This window comes from Helianthus annuus, chromosome 1 (assembly GCF_002127325.2).
Source record: "Helianthus annuus cultivar XRQ/B chromosome 1, HanXRQr2.0-SUNRISE, whole genome shotgun sequence".
Taxonomy (NCBI): Eukaryota; Viridiplantae; Streptophyta; class Magnoliopsida; order Asterales; family Asteraceae; genus Helianthus; species Helianthus annuus.
In genome coordinates this window covers 132,842,665-132,862,559 of record NC_035433.2, presented here as the reverse complement: position 1 = coordinate 132,862,559, position 19,895 = coordinate 132,842,665, and the positions used below count along the sequence as shown (strand labels likewise).

The 19,895-nt window shown below is 36.2% G+C and overlaps 4 protein-coding genes and 2 long non-coding RNA genes across 10 annotated transcripts; 4 read left to right on the top strand and 2 right to left on the bottom strand.

Annotated features, from left to right (window-relative positions):
- The first annotated feature begins 3,270 nt into the window (after positions 1–3,270).
- On the top strand, positions 3,271–3,897 carry LOC110939951 (crooked neck-like protein 1). The gene has a single exon (XM_022181513.2). The coding sequence runs from the start codon at positions 3,319–3,321 to the stop codon at positions 3,718–3,720; it is 402 nt and encodes a 133-aa protein (XP_022037205.1). The 5' UTR covers positions 3,271–3,318; the 3' UTR covers positions 3,721–3,897.
- On the top strand, positions 3,775–5,465 carry LOC110931646 (pre-mRNA-splicing factor CLF1; the record flags this gene model as incomplete). The annotated part of the gene is made up of 4 exons (XM_022175034.2): positions 3,775–4,164; positions 4,420–4,480; positions 4,575–4,770; positions 5,177–5,465. Coding segments are annotated over 4 exons (756 nt in total), but the record flags the coding sequence as incomplete, so codon positions are not given.
- Positions 5,466–6,360: 895 nt separating this feature from the next.
- On the bottom strand, positions 6,361–8,431 carry LOC110878600. The gene is made up of 2 exons (XR_002558105.2): positions 6,717–8,431; positions 6,361–6,639 (listed from the first exon to the last, which is right to left on the bottom strand). It is a non-coding gene; the product is annotated as an uncharacterized LOC110878600 (long non-coding RNA).
- A 783-nt stretch (positions 8,432–9,214) lies between these two features.
- On the top strand, positions 9,215–12,533 carry LOC110878606 (eukaryotic translation initiation factor 2 subunit gamma). 3 transcript variants are annotated; one of them, XM_022126950.2, is made up of 9 exons: positions 9,215–9,406; positions 9,610–9,720; positions 9,844–9,905; positions 10,196–10,308; positions 10,397–10,499; positions 10,588–10,815; positions 10,899–11,117; positions 11,660–11,920; positions 12,012–12,533. In XM_022126950.2, exons 2-9 carry the CDS (start codon positions 9,615–9,617, stop codon positions 12,312–12,314), a joined length of 1,395 nt encoding a protein of 464 aa, XP_021982642.1. In that variant the 5' UTR covers positions 9,215–9,406; positions 9,610–9,614; the 3' UTR covers positions 12,315–12,533. The 3 variants fall into 3 exon arrangements, with proteins under 3 accessions (XP_021982642.1, XP_021982635.1, XP_021982649.1); XM_022126943.2 differs by having other exon boundaries at positions 9,605–9,720; XM_022126957.2 differs by having other exon boundaries at positions 9,248–9,406; positions 9,589–9,720.
- Positions 12,534–14,265: 1,732 nt separating this feature from the next.
- LOC110878625 lies at positions 14,266–17,687 on the bottom strand. Of its 3 annotated transcripts, none has more exons than XR_004861825.1 (3): positions 17,165–17,687; positions 16,955–17,103; positions 14,266–15,652 (listed from the first exon to the last, which is right to left on the bottom strand). It is a non-coding gene; the product is annotated as an uncharacterized LOC110878625 (long non-coding RNA). The 3 variants fall into 3 exon arrangements; XR_004861827.1 differs by having other exon boundaries at positions 14,266–15,633; XR_004861826.1 differs by having other exon boundaries at positions 14,266–15,666; positions 17,165–17,686.
- A 567-nt stretch (positions 17,688–18,254) lies between these two features.
- LOC110931653 lies at positions 18,255–18,743 on the top strand. Its single transcript, XM_022175040.1, has one exon. The coding sequence runs from the start codon at positions 18,255–18,257 to the stop codon at positions 18,741–18,743; it is 489 nt and encodes a 162-aa protein (XP_022030732.1).
- The last annotated feature ends 1,152 nt before the right edge of the window (positions 18,744–19,895 follow it).

Genomic DNA, 19,895 nt, shown 5'->3' with positions numbered 1-19,895 from the left:
GCTCAGTTCAGCTCGGCTCGTGAACAACCCTAATACCAAGCCCGTGGAGCTTGATATACCCCATACAACGCCTTTTCCAGCTTGTACACCTTGTCTGAGAAATGTGGATCTGTAAACCCAGTTGGCTGAGAAACATACACAGTTTCTTCTAATTTCCGGTACATAAAAGCACTCTTAACGTCCAACTGATAGACCTTAATTCGTTTATGAGAAACGAAAGCTAAAAACAACCGAATTGCATCCAACTGAGCTACAGGAGCATACACTTCTGCATAATCAATCCCTTCTTCCCGATTAAAGCCTTGAACAACGAATCGGGCTTTATTTCGGACAACCACACCTTTGTCATCGTTTTTGCATTTAAACACCCATTTCATGTTAATGGCATGTTGTCCTTGCGAAAGATCGACTAAATTCCACAACTGTAGCTTTTCAAACTGAGCAAGTTCTTCTTGCGTTGCTTCACACCAAGAATTCTCATTCAATGCCCTTTGATAATTCTTCATCTCTAATTGAGAAATAAAGCATTCATGTAAGCTTTTGTTGTAGTAGTCTCCGTGTTTAATTTCTGTAAACAAATTGCATTGTTGTCAACATCCGACTTCTCGTTTGAACTCCCAAACGAGGATTACCAATGATATTATCAATCGGATGATTGACATTTACTCTCGTTGTTGGGATCACCAGAGCAACCATATTATTCCCAAGATTAGATTGAACCTTCCCCTCAGCATTTGCATTTTTCGATTCTTCTTCATCTCTAATTGAGGTATCATTACTCACCCGATTCTTCTTCATCTACAATTGAGGTATCGTTACTCGCATCTTATAATGCGAATTCATCTTCTTGGGAATCATCAGAATTTTCATTATTGGGTATTGGAACTATAACATTGCTATTTGAAGTACTCGCGACTGAACCTCCCCCTGATTTGACATTCGGAGACACATTTGTGGGAATGCTAGTTCTCCAACTCGCATCCACTTCATCTTGATCAATGAGATGTGAAAACACCAACTCCGAGTTTTCATCTGTCAACACAGGAAGATTGAAAGATTCAAATAATTTTTCATATTAATAACCACTTTTGGAACCGAATTCAAATGGTGGTGGATCAAAACTTAAGGGAGTTATGTCATAAACAATTGCCATGAATTTTCACACCAAGCTCGAAACCATCAAAGCTCAAATTATGAATATGTGAGGAAAAAACTAACTTATTATAAGCAATGTAACACGAGTAGTTATCAAGAACTTCAACCAAAGGGCTTGTGGCTTGAAGGTATCATGTGTTGTATTGGTGTCTCTTTCAAGTCGTGTGGGGTTCAATCTTGATGTGTGCAAAGTGTATATATTGTTTTACGGGTTTTCTTGCACAAATATCATTTTAAAATTATAAAAAATGGTATTAATTTATACAAAACTACACATAATTAGGCAAGTGCACATATCGTGTAGTTAGGTGTGGCAAAGTGGGTAGGTTGGGTAGGTTTGGGTCATGGGTCAAGATGGGTATGGACTAGGATGAGTTAAGTTAGGATGGGTATATTAATAAAATGGGTTAGGATGAGTTAGGGTCATGATGAGTTTAGGTTAGGATGGGATAAAAGTAAAAAAATAAAGTAATAATAAAAAGGTGAAAAAATCCACATTATAAAAAGAAGAAAAAAGTTAAAATAAAATAAAGAAAACTAATAATCCCATGACTACTATGTTGTATAACTAGTGTTTAACCCCGCGTTTTGGTGGTGTGGGTTGTAAAACCGTACAAAGTAGTATGCGAACGACAATTAATACCGGAAATAATCATAAAACAAAGACGTGAATTTATAATGCAACATGACGTAAAACGCGAAGTTATACTAGTAGCCCACATGTTCTAAAACTAACCCTCAATTCAGAGTTATAGTTACATGTACTCAACAAAAGTTGTTCTTTTAACAAGGATGAATTTTAAGTTAAAGATAAATGTGTCTCACTGAACTTATATGCAGTTCTATAAATTTGTTGCACAACATTCTCTCTGCTGCAAGTAAAATATGGTACTTGAAGTTAATAGGAGTATGGCAAATGGCTTTAAAATTGCTCACACGATAAATTAACCCTAAATCATTTATTTCATGACAAATTAACCAAAAAAATCATTGATTTCACAACAAATTAACCCTAAAGTTGATGTTTACCTGAAATTACGCATCACAAATTTTTAGAAATACGCAGCACAAATCTTCAGAATAGATAGATGAGATGATTTGAAATCTAATCGATTCAAAGTTTTGAGTTCTGATAATCGGATTTTAAGTAATAATATTAACCCAAAGCAGCCCATGACTTCTATATTAAAGTCCAAATTAGCCCAAATTCAAACTCTTGGGTAAAAATTGTTGGGTGTATGTGTAGTACTTAGCTTGGTTTAAAACCAAGTGTCGACCCAAGGCTTCGGTGTATCCCACTACTCAACCTTCATTGGTGTTTAGTCAGATAACAAGATAGAAGGGGCATTTTGATGGAGAAAAATAAAAAATAAAAGACAAGAAACAAAATAAAATGGGGAGGCGTCAGTCAGGGATTAATCACCTCTATGGTCTTGAATCCCTTTGATGCAATAAGTAACGTTTAAAGTTATGCGAGCGGTGAGGTAAACAGGGCATCCCAATCCCATCCTGAGATGAGAATGACCACATCGGGCGCACATATCCCTCAAACTTACTTACAACTTACAAGACCAGAATGAATGACCTGCAGATAAGATGAAGTTATAAAAACATCTTAAAGAAATTTATACTTCAAATGTAGAATCCTCATGCTAGGTTAAAACGTTCGCCGGGACTAATAATTGTACGTATAAGCTTAATTAGATTAGATTAGATATAACTTAGGGCACAAGTAATTTCCAAAATCCAAGCCCAATTATCACCCTACATCCATATATACCCTTTTGGATTTTGGAATCCTTCAAGAATTTCTGAATTACCCCCAAATCGATTTGGAGGGAAAAAAAAAAAACAGGAACCCTAAGTGGGTGTTTGGCTTTCCTTATTTGATTATTTGAGGGCAAAAGTCCTTTTTTTAAGGCAAAAGTCTTTTTTTTTTGTGTTTGGCTTTCCTAGGCAAAAGTCCTTTGTTTTGGGCAAAAGTCAGGATTTCTGACTTTTTTTTTCCAAAAGTCCTTTTGAAGAAGTTGAAAATAAGCTAAGCCAAACATGCCCTAAATCGATCTTCAGAATCTCTTTGTTTGTTTATTCATCCATCGAGTGTTATCCATAGATTCGTGTTATATTGTTGGTTTAGCCTCAACTGCCCAAACAGATTCAACAATGGCGAATCGAGAATTAGATCCATCATCACTAGGTTACCTAACTCGAAAAGAAACCGAGGTCAAACTCCCCCGTCCAAGGAGGGTGAAGAACAAAACCCCCGCCCCAATCCAAATCACCGCCGAACAGATTCTCCGGGAGGCCAGGGAGCGAGAGGAAGCGGAAATCCGACCACCGAAACAGAAAATAACTGACCGGACAGAGCTTGGGCTCCAAAAACGAAAGGAATTCGAAGATTTAATTAGGAGAGTGAGGTGGAATAAGAAGTATGCAACATGGGAGGAGTCGCACAAGGATTTTAACCGTGCTAGGTCGGTTTGGGAGCGGGCACTTGATGTGGATTATAGGGATCATACAATGTGGTTCAAGTATCTGGATGCCCAGATGAAGAATAAGTTATAATTGTTGACTTGTTTCTGCATGTTCTTGGTTTGACTTTGTTCTAAATAATAAAACAAACAGATTTTCAACAAGTACATTGAGATTGAGCTGCAGCTTGGTAACATTGATCGTTGCCGGAAGCTATATGAAAAATATCTGGAGTGGTCACCTGAAAATTGCTATGCGTGGAGCAGGTATACTGAATTGGAAAGATCCTTGAGTGAAACAGAGCGGGCCCGAGCCCTTTTTGAGCTTGCGATTGCACAACCTACACTTGACATGCCAGAGCTGTTATGGAAGGCATACATCAACTTTGAGATAGCAGAGGGTGAATTTGAAAGAACAAGACAGCTATATGAGAAGTTTTTAGACCGAACAAAGCATTTAAAGGTGTGGATCACATATGCAAAGTTTGAAGCATCTACCATTGAAGAAGTAGAACAACAGGAAGAGCTACCTGAAAATGTGATAGAGACTGAATCTAAAAGAGATGATGAAAACAAAGCTATAACTATATTGATAGAATGAAGAAGACGATACACAATAATACCCACCGAAGTGGTCTAGGGCTAAGCCCTTCTCATGCACAAGGCAATGAGCCTAATCACTAACTAATTCTCTTCCTATCCTTCACTAATGACTAATGCCTTATTTATAGAAATAGAAATACACTTTACCCCCTCCTATAATAGACAAGTGACAATTAACTATAAACCAGAGTATGATTCCTATCAAAATGCTATTATGGAACAAAGGAAACTTTGCATTCAGCGCGCCAGAAGTAAGCATCTAATCTTGTTACTTACAAATGCCATTTTTTTTATTAATAATCTAATTATCCAAAGTAATGATTTGCTAACTTGCTTTGTAATCAGGAGTATTTGAAAATGCAATAAACTACTACAGAACGTCGGCCCTTGAGCTTAAAGAAGAGAGGGCCATATTACTAGAAGAGTGGTTAAACATGGAAAGCAGTTTTGGTGAGTTGGGTGACCTTGAATCGGTGCGTTTTAAGCTGCCCAAGAAACTGAAGAAGAGAAGAGAGATTGAAATAGTGGATGGTTCTGATGGGTATGTCATTGTTCTGTCCTCTTTTTCCATATACGATGTCGTATTGTAGTGTGAGGGTTGAAGACGGGTTGGGTTGTTCCTTAAAACACTCGTCTTTTATCCATTTATATGTTCTTTAATAAACTAGTAATGCGTTAATCATGATTAAAGCAACAATAATATACAGCTATGAGTAAAACAGATTAGGAGGCTAGAAATAGACTTTGTGAGGGACTTCCAACCTATTTGACATGTCTCTCTTGTTGCTAAAAAGATTTTATTTGGCCCGTTTGGGATAAAACACTACCAAAATGAGGATCACTCATAACATAGTTAAATAAATAGATTGATATTGTCATCCCTAAAAGTTATGTTGAATGAAGCACACATCTAGAACAGGCTTGTTAAATAATTTTATAAATTGCAGGCACGAGGAATACATAGATTATCTGTTCCCTGAGGAATCACAAGCATCCAGTTTGAAGATATTGGAGCAAGCATACAAATGGAAAAAAGCAAAAGGTGGTTTCAGATGATGATGATGATGACGATGACATAGTTGTCAATAGCGGCTATAGCGACCGCTATAGCGTACTATGTAGCGAGGCGACCAAGTGTCGCTATCTGGGTCATAGCGACCAATAGCGTGAATAGCAACAGTTAGGTTTTTTTTTTTGTTTTTTTATGTAAATAACAATTAGATATAGACCAAATGTGTAACCTGCAAACAAAAACAAACATTAATAACTAGAACGTAATGAATCAAAGTTAGGGGTTAAAACTACAACATAACCATATCAAATGGACTATCCATCTAATCAACTAAAAATCATAAAATGATTTCAAATTCCAAATTCATGCACCAACTAGTATTAAGCACCCAACGCGTTGCAGTGGGGCCACCAACACTGAACTTGCGAAACGTAAAACTTAGAAAAAATAACTAAGTTGATCTAGGACTCATGCGTTGCGATGAACTGGTCAAACGGGAAAAATAGAAGATGTAAAAACGTTGAATCACACACACGTTACACCATGTTAACTCACAAAATTTAGAATGAAATGTAAAACGAAAAAATTGCATAAGATGAGAAATATAGGGGACCAAAGTTGAAAGTACAAAAGTTGCGAAGTTAAATTGCAAAAGAAAAATTTTGGTGTTACAAGTAAAAAAAACAAATAGCTTTGGGTTAAAAGTGAAACATCATTTTTTTTTAAATATTCCAAAGTATGTGGTACACGTCTCTATACACATAAATGTTATAAATTTAGAGTATGTAAATTCTCATTGTAAATTGATAAATGAGTAAATTACAGGTTTTGTCCTTTATGTTTACATCAAATTGCAGGCGTTGTCCTTTTGGCCAAAAGTTTACAGGCGCTATCCTTAACCTTCCAAAATCTTACACGTTTTGTCCTTTCGGCGAAACCTGGTTAGAAATCTCAATTAATTCTTGTCATGTGCAATGAACATGAAGGTACAATGGTCTTTTTCCCTCTCAACCTTTTCTAATTCCCCCATTTATAACCCTCACCAACCCCTCAATTCATCTCTAGCATTGCTAGCAACCTCAGTTTTTTTGGGCATCTTCAATCCTTAATTCTAAAACATGTTCATCAAATGCTTATTTTAAAACTTCAGCTTGAATGATTTCTCTGTTCAGATTGTTTAATTTCTATCAGATCCCTATTATCATATAACCATTGTCTAGTCATAACCCAAAATATTCATGTTTCTGTAACCTTTCAATCTGCATTAGGCCTCTTCCCGTAAGGAAACAGCTTCACATGTTGTTTGCTTCTGTCGATTTAATTGTGATGTCATCGTCCCAATTTCTTTCGATAAAGCAGAGGCCATGACTTAAAACTCAGCTTTAATGTATTTCCTCTCTGTAAAAATTAATTCTTTATTAAAAAAATATGAGTTACAAGAAAATAATAATCATAATAATTATAGCAAACTACACCTGAATCGTGTACAGCTTCTTCCATTTTCATTTCCATCTCATTATTCTCATTAATGCACTGCTAGTTGTTCCTCCAATTTTTCAATAGCAGAATCAACAGTATCCATGGGATTTCTTAGAACAATTTACTGATTCCTTTTTTATGTTGAGTTCTTTTTCTTTTCTTGTAACCAATGACCGCTCAATTTGCAAGAAATCTACAAGGACTCTAAATTGTTTAGCTTAAGATTCCCAATACGGAAGTAGATCATTTAGTAAAGTGTAAAGGAGAGAGGTGTAAATGTATTTGCAATCCTGTAGTTCGTTCTGCTCATTTACAAATTAAAGATAGAATTGAGGGGTTGGTAAGGGTTATAAATGAGGGAAATAGAAAGGGTTGAGAGGGAAAAAGACCATTGTATCCTCATATGTACATTGCACATGACAAGAATTAACTGAGATTTCTAACCAGTTTTGGCCTAAAGGACAAAACGTGTAAAATTTTGGAAGGTTAAGGACAGCGCCTATAAATTTTTGGCCAAAAAGACAGCGCCTGTAATTTGATGTAAACATAAAGGACAAAACTTGTAATTTACTCTTGATAAATAAAATGTAATGAATGAAAGTTAGGGTTAAAACTACAACATAACCATACCAAATGGACTATCCATCTAATCAACTAAAAATTGTAAAATGAATTCAAATTCAAATTCATGCACCAATTTTCATTGTAAATTTAAATATGTTTTATTTAGTTGTTTGAAAACTTTAAGATCAGATATTAGAGCATGTGTAATGGGGCTGTATATGGCGTCCTTTTCCTTCATAACGCCCTCATAGCGCCCCGAACACCACTACGGGGGGCGTTATGGGGTAAAAATTTTCTCCTCCCGTTATACATTTCGCGGCGCCATGCTTGTTGTTTCTTTTCTCTCCACTCACACAGGCATATATATATACATATATATGTATAGTTTAAGGGTTTATTAATTAATTGGGTAATGATTAGGCGGGGGCTTTATGACTACGGGCTTAAATGCATAAGGCCCCATAACGCCCACACGCTGACGTGGCGCGCCACGTGTCGCATAACGCCCACAAAGGGGCGTTATAACTACGGATGGCCTTAGTATTACACACCATCGTTACTGTTCTTGTGATTTTCAATTTCTAATTGATACATGTATCTTAATGGAATTTAGAATGGCTTCTCTCTTTTATGATACTAAAATACTTTTCTCTATTATAATACGTTGATACTCTATACTATTATTATCATCATTAGAGGACCCGAGGCGCCCCTGGAACTGATCCCATCACTCGTTGATCAACGTCAAACACCGCCGCCGCTCTATTTTTTCCACGCGTAGAACTGATCACGCGTGCTCATCATCACGCGTTAAAGCACATAAAAGATCTGAAAAAACTAGCAGATCAATCAAACAAAAACAGAACAAACCTAGATCCAAACAAGCAAGATTACATTACATCAAACCTGGTCAAATTCAAGAGGGCAGATCTGAAAGATGAACAAACAAATGAAATCAAAAGTGAAAAGGACACTTATTGAGTCGAAATTGGATCCGAAGTAATGAACCCAGATGAGGATTTGGTCTTGAAATGGCGACTTTGTATGTGCATCAATTTAGGGAAGATAGAGAGAGAAAGAGAGGAAATTATACAGAGAAATTACTGGGATTTGATTTATTTTGTTCAAGAAATTGATTTCTTTATGTGAAAATGGTTTCTTTTTATAATTTTATAATTTTATTGTTTTATTGTTAATTTATATTTTAAAAAAAATATCACTAGTGATGGGCATTTACACTAAAATCCATCACTAGTGATGGAATGAAGCTGGATGATCTAGCGAAACTTGATTGGATGTTGTGAGTGATGAAATTTCATCACTAGTGGAGCGCCCCTACTCCTCTTATGATATAACTTCCAATTTATGATTGATACTGTAGATAGAACTTAGTATAAACTTTTCACTCTTTTACGGTATAAAGTTGAAGAACATTTTTTTAGTTTTAGTACTAGGGGTGCAAAGTCCGAACTCTTAATAACCTATAAAAGCTTAAGTTTGAGTTTGCCTCGTTTATTATTTATTTTATATTATTCATAATTATTATTTTTTTATAAATGTATATATAACATAATATTTGTATGTGTATATATATATATTTTAATTTTTATTCATACTTTTATAGATAACATAATTACTATATAAAATATATAAATAATGAGCTCGTTTAGACTCGCAAGCTGTCTCAAGCTCGATAAATAAAACTCAGGCTTGTGTTCTTTTACTAAACAAACTTATTTTGTTCGAGCTCTTTTACAAAACAAACTTATTTTTGAGCTTCAACTCATTAAAGCCGACTCATTTTAATTGTTTTTTCAAACCGATCTCGAGTAGTTCAACCAACTTACAATCCCACATTTTACTTTAGTGAAAACCCGACCCATTTAGCCGGATTATTCGACCCGACCCGATCCAAAGTCCAAACCGTGGTAGCCAAGTCATGATATTTTGTCAATGATACTTTTCTACTTTTCTCTAGTCACAGAACCCTGAACGAAACCCTAGCTACCGTTTGTACTCACCAATATTATCCACATCATCAGCCACCACCACACACACAGTGTTCATCGAGCACAGAATATCTTCAACACCGTAGCGAATCGCCGATTCTTCACGCAAAAAGGTTCAATTTTCGCTTTAATTTTGATTTCTGCAAAAGCAAATTTACGATCCGTTAATTTTCAGCCGTAATTAGTGTTTTAGTTGTGTTTTATGTGTTAGCGATGAGTAAAACATATGAAACTTGTTATTTGATTCACGTTGTGTGTTTAAGTTAGGGTTTATATGGTTTCTGATTTCGAATAGTGAACAATTTGTGTAGGACAGTGAATATGGCTAGAAAAGGTTTAATGGAGCAGGATTTGAGCAAGCTGGATGTAGCAACGCTGCATCCGCTTTCTCCGGAGGTTATATCTCGTCAGGCGACGATTAATATTGGTAATTTGATGTGATTTAGTTGAAGTTTTGTTCAATTTGGTTATGTATAAGTTGTGTATGTTGCATTGTTGGTCTGAGCTTGTAATGTTAGCTGAAGTTGGTGTTTTGTGTGTGTTTAAATAGGTACTATTGGTCATGTGGCTCATGGGAAGTCAACAGTTGTAAAAGCTATATCTGGTGTACAGGTAGTTCTTCTTTTTTAGTTTAATGTTACTGGAATTTTTAAAACTATCAGAGTGCTACTTGTAGGAAGGGAAAACACTGCTTTTGCACTTCCCATGTAACGTCTACCTGTTTTTTTGTTGTCGGTTAACTGATTTTTAATCAGTTGGTACCGACGTGTAGGATGAAGATAGTGAGCTTGGTTTTATTTAATTTAGTTAGTGTAGATGAATCTAAGGCTTTCATATATTTTCTTGTATCGTTTATAAAGAACCATTTAATTGACACTCTAGTTTTTATTACTTATGTCCAGACTGTTCGGTTCAAAAATGAGTTGGAGCGTAACATTACTATCAAGCTTGGGTATGCCAATGCTAAGATATACAAATGTGAAGATGAAAAGTGCCCTCGACCCATGTGCTACAAGTAAGCGTACAGATAAGGCTATATTATTGTATCTTGGCATTTAGCATCACTTAGCGTGTTATTAAAGCTTTTTTTTTTTAATTTGCAGGGCCTATGGAAGTGGAAAAGAAGATAGCCCTCCTTGTGACGTTCCTGGATTTGAGAACAGCAAGATGAAACTGATGAGGCATGTATCGTTTGTTGACTGTCCAGTAAGTATTCAACATGCCTTAGAAATTATCATTGAAATATATCACCAGTGTGGCTCACTGTTTAATATTTGTTTTATTATATCTACAGGGACACGATATTCTCATGGCCACTATGCTTAACGGAGCAGCTATCATGGATGGAGCGTTACTTCTCATAGCAGCAAATGAAAGTTGCCCCCAACCTCAGACTTCTGAGCACTTGGCTGCTGTTGAGATTATGAGGCTCCAACATATTATAATTCTTCAAAACAAGGTTGATCTAATTCAAGAAAATGTAGCCATTAACCAACACGACGCAATTCAGCAATTCATCCAGGTTATCTGCCATGAACCGTTTCCTCCCTTTTGTTCATTAATGTGAATTATAGATAATTTTAAAGAAAGCATTGATGATTTCAGGGAACGGTTGCTGACGGTGCACCAGTGATCCCGGTGTCAGCTCAGCTTAGGTATAATATCGATGTGGTGTGCGAATACATAATAAAAAGGATTCCCATTCCAGAGAGGAACTTCATTTCACCTCCCAATATGATAGTAATCCGTTCGTTTGATGTTAATAAGCCTGGATCTGAGGTTGATGAGATTAGAGGTGGTGTGGCGGGTGGAAGTATCCTCAAGGTTTGTTCTTCCTTTCATTTTTTTCTTTCTTTTTGTTGCTTCTATCTGTGTCCTGAAACTAGAAAGTGTCATAAATAAAAGAGTAAAATGCCATTTTCGTCCCTGAGGTTTGGCCAGTTTTGCGACTTTCGTTTAAAGGTTTGTTTTTTCACATCTAGATCCAAAATGTTTGAAATCATGCCATTTTCATCTGGCTTGTTAACTCCATCCAATTTTCTCCGTTAAGTCAGGGGTATTTTCGTGTTTTTTGTTAACTTAAAGGGTGATTCGGTCTTTTCAATATATGTACAAGCATTTATCATGATGTACAAGTATTCAAAAGACCGCATTGCCCTTTAAGTTAACAAAAAAAAAGACGAAAATATCTTGTGACTTAACGGAGAAAATTGAATGGAGTTAACGAACTGGATGAAAATAGCAAAATTTCAAACCTTTTGGATCCAGATTCGAAAAAAAAAAAACAAACCTTTGGACGAAAAATGACATTTTACTCTAAATAAAAATATCAAACAGAAATCTAACATAGTTATTGTTTTACACAGGGTGTGTTGAAGGTAAACCAGCATATTGAGGTCCGTCCAGGGATTGTTGTTAAAGACGAGAGTGGTAACATCAAGTGCACCCCAATTTACTCGAGAATCGTGTCACTATATGCAGAGCAGAATGAACTTCAATTTGCCGTACCTGGAGGCCTTATTGGTGTTGGAACAACAATGGACCCTATGTTGACCCGTGCTGATCGGTTGGTGGGTCAAGTTCTTGGAGAGGTCGGGTCTCTTCCTGATGTTTATGTCGAACTTGAGGTAAGCATAAGGAAACGCCTGGTACAAATTTCCTTTATTTATTTATTTATTTATAATTTGGTGGGGTTAAAAATTTCATGGTTTTTTGTAGGTGAACTTTTTTCTTTTGCGTCGGCTGCTTGGTGTGAAGACAAAAGGAACAGAAAAGCAAGGGAAGGTATCAAAGTTGTCAAAGGCGGAAATACTGATGTTGAACATAGGATCAATGTCGACTGGGGCTCGTGTTTTGGCAGTTAAGAATGATTTAGCAAAACTGCAGTTGACGGCACCCGTCTGTACGAGCAGAGGGGAGAAGATTGCTCTGAGCAGGAGAGTTGAGAAGCATTGGCGGTTAATCGGGTGGGGACAAATTCAAGCTGGTTTGACTCTAGAGATCCCACCTTGTCCGATTTAGAGTTTTAGACGACTTTTGAACTCCAGTTTTGCCTGCGCTGCTGATACTCTTCTTTGCTACTTCTGATTCTTGGTTATCCGTTTGAGTTTTTGTAGCGTTTGTGATTTTATACTATTCGATTTGCTTTGAACAAATGCTTTGCATGGTGTTTGTGGAGAGGATCATAAGACGAGTGCTTTTCACCATCAAATGTTTTAATTATTGGTTATTTTTTATTAACTTGTAGTCTTATGATAGAAATTTGAAAGTAGACCTGTATCTTATATCGTTTCACAAAGAGATCCTTTAAATCCTCTACTCAAAAGTATAAAAAAAAAAAAAAAAACAGATTTGTGATCTTTTAGCAAGCAAAACCAACAATGCTAATGTGTGAGAGGGGGATTTTAGATAAATAAGGCTGTCTCTTGTGTTTTTTTCTAACGCAAATTATATTGTTTCATTTCAAACACTAGTTCAAATTATATAAGGATAGCAGGTAGGCGAGCAACAAACTGCGTCGCCATCCCCTTCTGAATGGAAAACCCTAATCTACTAAAGAAAGCCGTGCCCCTGAGGGGTCGAAAAGTTATTGTTGATCACACGTTGAACTCTAGCCAATAACCGAACCGCCACCGGCGCCAAGGAGCCGAACGTGTCAAACGCCAGAGAGACAAAGGCATGCTGATTATTCTCACAAGCTTTCGCGTGCTTTTTCACCTTCTTTGACTCTGCTTTCAGTACCACTTGCCCCGCCACAAACCCATTTTCCCGGAACTCGGCTAGGGGGAATACACCTGTGAGATCGACACAAGCATGTTTCCCGCCCTCCCAACCAAAAACTAGCACGTCAGCCGGGCGTAGGGTAGACCTCCCTTCCGCCGGGTCTGTAAGAAAATAAACGGTGCCTCTTTCTTTGCCGAGATCCCTGCTCCTCTGAGAATATCCATTAACGTGTCTCGAACAAAGTCATGACGATACTTAAACCCCGGCAACTCTCTACAGTATAAGTGTATAACACATGCTCCCCGTATTTATCCAGGCATGCTTTACGGCAGACTAGACAAGTTTCATCATTCGGGAGCATGGGGATCATCAGACGGTACTTAAGGATTGACCGGTACTCCATCGCTAACATACGCTGACCCAGACCTTCAATAGGAATAACAGTTAAGAAATCCTGAGCGTGAGGCCTCTGTAGACATTCAATGACGGCTTTCTGGCGGGGGGACAAATGAAAATCTTCTCCCAAACTTTGTGCGATTCGACAACAAAGGGCGTTCACCAAAGTTTTCTGTGGCTTTTTGGGGGCAGTGTCCTTGTTAGAGAAACCGCCGAGATCAAAGTCAGGTAGAGATTCATGCAAGCGTTCCAAGGCCCTGGCATAATCCGAGTCAGTGTTACCAACCCCACTGTTACGTAAGATATGGTCCTGCAACGCCCAAGATTGAGACCTGTAAGCCACAAAGGCATAGACAGGGCTACATCCCGGGCCGAGAGAAGGCCCAACCCACCAAGCTGCATCGGCAAGGTCGCGATCCGCCACTGGAGTTCACCAAAAAAAGGCCCCCCACATACGACATTGTCTTCTATTCCCCACGTATAGCCTAGCAGGCTGGGCATACAGAAATTGAACCCACGGGAATGGAGGGGCAATGGCGATGGACCTCGTGAAGCAAAACCGAACGGTCAACTAAGTTGAAAGCGTTGGAAAAATCAACCGTAAGCATGGCCAGCGAGCCATCTGAATGAAAAGAATTAAGGAACCTGTTAGCGTTGTGCAGCACCGCCTCCGCCCCTTTGTGGACCCCCACCCCAAATTGGTAGTCTCCCAAGTATTTAACAACTTCTTTCTCAACTTTCTTCATGACTACTTTGGAGACCAATCTAACGTGTTTGAATTTTTATAAGAAATGACATTTATCCAACGTATCTTGTTTGCCTATTTTGTAATTTATGTAATGTAACACCCTAATTACTATTTAACGGTTTTACATATAATTACCAACAATTAGTTGTGTAGATAAGACTACACATACTATAAAAATATGGGTTTATTAAAACTTTTACAAATCATAAGTTATTCGACATAACGTAATTGAATTCGTCGTTTAAAATTTACGACGGGACACTGTGCGGAAGCATGTATCTTTATCGTGTTCGGTTCTCCAATGAGCTTGATCGTCTTCCGGCATCCAAAATGTACCTACATTTCATAAACAAGAAATGCTTTAGTCTTACGGGGGTTATAAACGTGTCTAACGAGTTCTGGGAAACGAAACTGATTAAAATAAATTTTGTTACAGGGTCTACCGTAAATTACGGTGGCTACCGTAATTTACGGTAGCCCCTGAATGTTGATTCTTCCACCGTAACTCAGTGGGTTTAAGGCGTAAAGATTTTTAAGGCTACCGTAAGTTACGGTAGCTACCGTAACTTACGGTGGCCTCTGCAAGATTTTCCAAGTTTGCCGATTTCTAAAACGGAAACCTTCATAACTTTCAATCCGCTTGTCCGTTTGACCTACCGTTTCTTCCTACGTGATTGTAAATTGAACCTCCATCAAATGGAGTGAAGACCCAACATCTGGATTAACAAAATTTAAGACTTTTAAGTCTTCGGCTTATTACCCCTTTTTACCAAATTTGACCCGTTCGTGATTTTATCAAACAAACCTGTTGTTTGATTCTAATTTCTCATTTTTAACCAAATCTTGTTTTCAAAACATTCTGTCTAAATAATTTAAATTCTTCGGTTTACCTATTAAGGTAACCGAATGCCCTTTTTTTATTTTGCCTAACTTTCATAGAACTTCAAATTCTACATGATGAGTTAATCTATTATACATACCTGGCTCGGATCAACTTACTAACCCGGTTTAATACTTTGCTTTATAATTGCTAATTAAGAGCGATTCGAGTATCCATTGGATATCTACTCCTGTAAACATATAACTCGACACCAGAATCATTAGTCGATATTGTCAAAAGGTGATGTCTACACCTTTTGACCCGTTTGGCCGAATTGACCGTTTATCTTTGCGAGATAATATTTATTATCATCTCATCTACATGACTCGCTCCTTTTAACACCGTATGCTCATTTTATTTATAAACCGTTTATTACCACTTTCGGCTCTTTATGTCTTACGCGGGAAAGCGTCTTTTAAAACTAACGATTATTGTCAACGTGTGACTAAATTACCATTTGTCTTATTCGTAGTCAATACGACAAAAGAACATTCTAAAATATATGACTAGTGTAAGTTATACTTACCTTGCATCCTTGCGAGCTTCATACTTGAACTTGTATCCGTTTGACCCGTTCATTTCCAAGCTCCTACCTAGCTTGTCAGAGTCAAACTACCATATCATATCTACAAGATGATTAGATTAGTCAACCATTAACATGACCATCACACCTTATGGATTCACACACTTATTCACCAAAGTATGCTATTTATTCAACAACTATATTATTTATTTATTTATTTTTTGTCATAATTCTTTCCATTCACTAACTGTTTGACCCGTTAGTCAAGTTATTTATACAAACTAGTTAGTAAGTGATTTTGAACACTTTAAGCATGTCATATAAAGTGTTACTTGTTCCTAACAATAAATACTTCATGACTAAACAAGTATACGCAATCATATGTCTTTTTCCGGATTAATAATAACATTATTAATGTGCAGCGATTTTCTATTCAGCTGCTGTAATCGACCATTATGACCCATTTAAAGTCCGAACTAGATTAACATGTTCAAAAATGGATCGTAGAAAACTTCAATACCTTCGCAAGCATATAAGGTACACCTTCTAACGAATTTTCTATGATTTTATATGATTTTTATAAAATCAGCACAGCAACTATATTTTCATTTTTCAACCAGCTTTTAAGTTTTCTGAACAGCAGTTTTAATCGGATTTTTGACCTCTTTAACAACCACATTTGTTTCTTATGATTGAAAACAGTAAAAATTTACTTCATAAGCTTTCCGAAAAGGTATAGAACACCCAAGTCGGATAAACGGTTGATTTTATATGATTTTTTTAAGATTAGTCAAAATCCATATAAAAAGCTACGGAAATCATGTTTAGGTTCCTTTCAAATTCGACCCAAACCATCAAATGCAACCCATTTTCATGGCTATAACCCTTATTAAACTCTTGGTAATGGTTTGAAACCTATAACACAGTGATTGTAGGCTAAGAGATGTCAAAAACATCATCTATTTCAGCACTTTAGTTTTCATTTAGGCATTTTAACAAACACCTAGTGTGCATAATTTTACATATTTACTAACTAGTTCATAACTAGTTATTTTTTACCAAAGTTAACATCAATTAATCAAACCTCTAAGTCTAGTGTTCATGAACTACACATCATATTTTCAGAAATCAGTTTCTATGCATCAATTACACTAGATTAGCATTCTACATCCTAGTGTTCATCATTTTCTCACAAAATCCATGGATGACCTTCAATGTACTCATGAAATTTCTAGAATTTAGGCATGATTTCACATGTTGATGTCTAGGTTTTACTCCTAGATACTATATCATCCCTATATTAACCAAATAGCTAACATGCATCATCAAATTTCAGATTTCCCAAATTCATGAGAATTTCAAACAGAGAATTAACATCAAATTTTACATACCTTACAACCCCCTTGCAATGGGGATCAATAATCTATGCTCGATTTTCGATTTTAACTTGGTTTGAGCCTTCAATTTGTGAGATTAGTGAGTTGCTAGGGTTTTGAGAGTGGGGGTCGCCCTCCTCCTTCTGTTTGATCGAACCAGACACCTAAAATGGTGTATTTTGTTATAACATTACAAAATAATTTACCATGAAGATCAAGTTCTACCTCTACATTTACCAAGCAAGTGGATGAACTCTTTGTCAAACTTGTGGATAGCCTTATCTACTAAATAGTTAATCTTGTCTACCAAATAGTTAACATTGTCTACCAAATAGTTAATCTTTTTGTAGTATAAATACTAGCTCAAGATAGAAGAAAAAATGCACCTCATGTATACACTTTTATAAGTTATACAACTCTCTTATACTTTCTCTTATAACATTTCTAAAATTCTTAAAGTTTTAGCACTAATCTTGTGTTAATTCTTGTTATATTATAACACGTTATCAGCACGAGGCTCTAGTCAAGGAAACGTTCAAGCAATTATAATCAAAGTAAGCATTTGATTAATATATAAACTATAATTGCTATGATAAACTAATACCAGTGCAGATGTATCTTACGATGGATATTCGATCGTTGTTGGACTACAAAAACGTAACATGTCTTTTTATGTATCGTGGGATTGTTTTCCTTTAGGAGACCCTGTTATCCAGACACTCCTATCATAAAAACAATTAAGTCCCATACTTAAAAAAAAAATATGAAAAATAAAGTAAAGAGACTGAAAGACTTGATAGCACTTGTATTTATTTATGCATCTAACTTTTATTTATACGTACATACTAACATTTAATTTAGAGTTTACATTCATGTATACTAACATTTTTTTCTTACTATACATCCTGATTTTATATCTTATAAAATAACATTTATGTAATACATCATTTATTACAAATACATATATATGTATATAACCGTTATATAACGGCTATAAAACGGTAATATAACCGTTGCAAAACGGTTATAATTTACCACTATAAATTACCAATTATCAATCTCATTATTCAACAACAAACAGTTTTCTTTTCAAGGCTATTCAAGAAAGAAAAAAATTCAAGGATGATTCACCCGGTTTTAATATTGGCCGGCATAATATTAATATTATTGCCGACCTTAATGTATGAGCTTCCACCTCATCTTTTTAGTACTTATGTATTCGTTTATTTGTTTATAGCTGTACCTTTGTATGTTATCACATTTTTAATGAGTATTTAGATTTTAATATTTACCTTATTTATGTTTAGCGACAAAAATGGCAAACATCGCAAAAATTGAGTTCCCGGCTCTTAATATCACCGGAGAAAATTATATGCCGTGGACGACACATGTTAAGCGACATCTAAAGTCAATGGGTGTTTTGGAAACGTTAACGGAGTGGAACGAATGTAGCGATCAAGACAAGGCAAAAGCCGATGTCTTCCTACATAAACACATTGACGAAATGTTACAATTTGAATATTCAAATTTTGAGGATCCATACGTTTTGTGGGAAGATTTAAAAAGCAGATTTGATAATCAAAGGGAAGTTTTACTTCCCACTGCTAGAGATGAATGGAACAATCTCAGGTTCCAAGATTTTAAAAAGGTGAATGAATACACCTCTGCTTTGTACAGGATATGCTCAACGCTCCGATTCTGTGGGCAAACTGTTACGGAGGATGATATGTTGGAGAAAACTTTCTCCACATTTCATGCATCAAATATAAACTTGCAACAACAATATCGGTTGCAAAAGTTTTAAAGATATTCTGATCTAAATTCATTTCTCCTCGTAGCAGAGAAAAACAATGAGCTACTAATGAAAAATCATCAAGCTCGTCCCACTGGATCATTAGCCATTCCAGAAGCAAATGTTGTTATTAATGATGATATTAAAGACTCTGGAAGAAAATGGGGACGAGGCCGTGGCCGTGGCCATTTTGGTAAAGGTAATGGTCGAAATTATTCCTTCAAAAGAAATAATAGCTTCCGAGGCAATTCCCATGGTCGTGGACGTGGTCGCGGTCGTGGTCGTGGTCGAAATCAAAGAACCCCCAATTACCACACTCCACAAAATACCAATCCCAACTAGTATAACAAAAGGAATGAAGTTGGTAGGTCCGAAAACAATGGCACTTCTTGTTTCAGATGTGGAAGTGCAAACCATTGGTCAAAGGCTTGTCGTACACCTTCACATTTATGTGAACTTTACCAAGCCTCTCTCAAAAGAAAAGAAAAGAAGATGAACCATGTGGATAATTTTAATGATATCAACGTCGAAATGAATGTCGCCGACTTTAACAATAACATGGAACTCTGAAACGAATGTTGCTAAACTATAATAATTATATGCAACAATTATGTAATTTCCTTTATTATATATATCTTTATGTTTCAGTAGTCTTTCTTTTCATGTAACGTCTTCAACTAATAAATAAACTTCTTATTATAAAATAATTCACAATGTCTTCGTTATACACTTATTATTATTTCTCTTTATATTTTCAAGATTAAAATGAATACCACTGGAGCACAAGAACAGACAAATGATGCAGATATATGTATAGCAGATAGTGGAGCCACTCACACTATACTTAAATCTAAGAAATATTTTTATGAGTTAAAACCAACAAAAGGAACCGTTGATACAATATCAGGTCCTACAAACTTGATAGAAGGAGTGGGAAAAGCTAATTTAATATTACCAAATGGTACAAAGCTCTTAATAGAGAATGCTTTATTTTCCCCAAAATCAACAAGAAACTTGTTGAGTTTCAAAAACATATATCATAACGGATATGATACTCAGTCAAGGACTGTTGATAATAAGAAATATTTACACATCATGAGCAAAGACCATATATTGGAAAAACTGCCAATGCTCCACTCTGGTTTGCATTATACACACATTAAT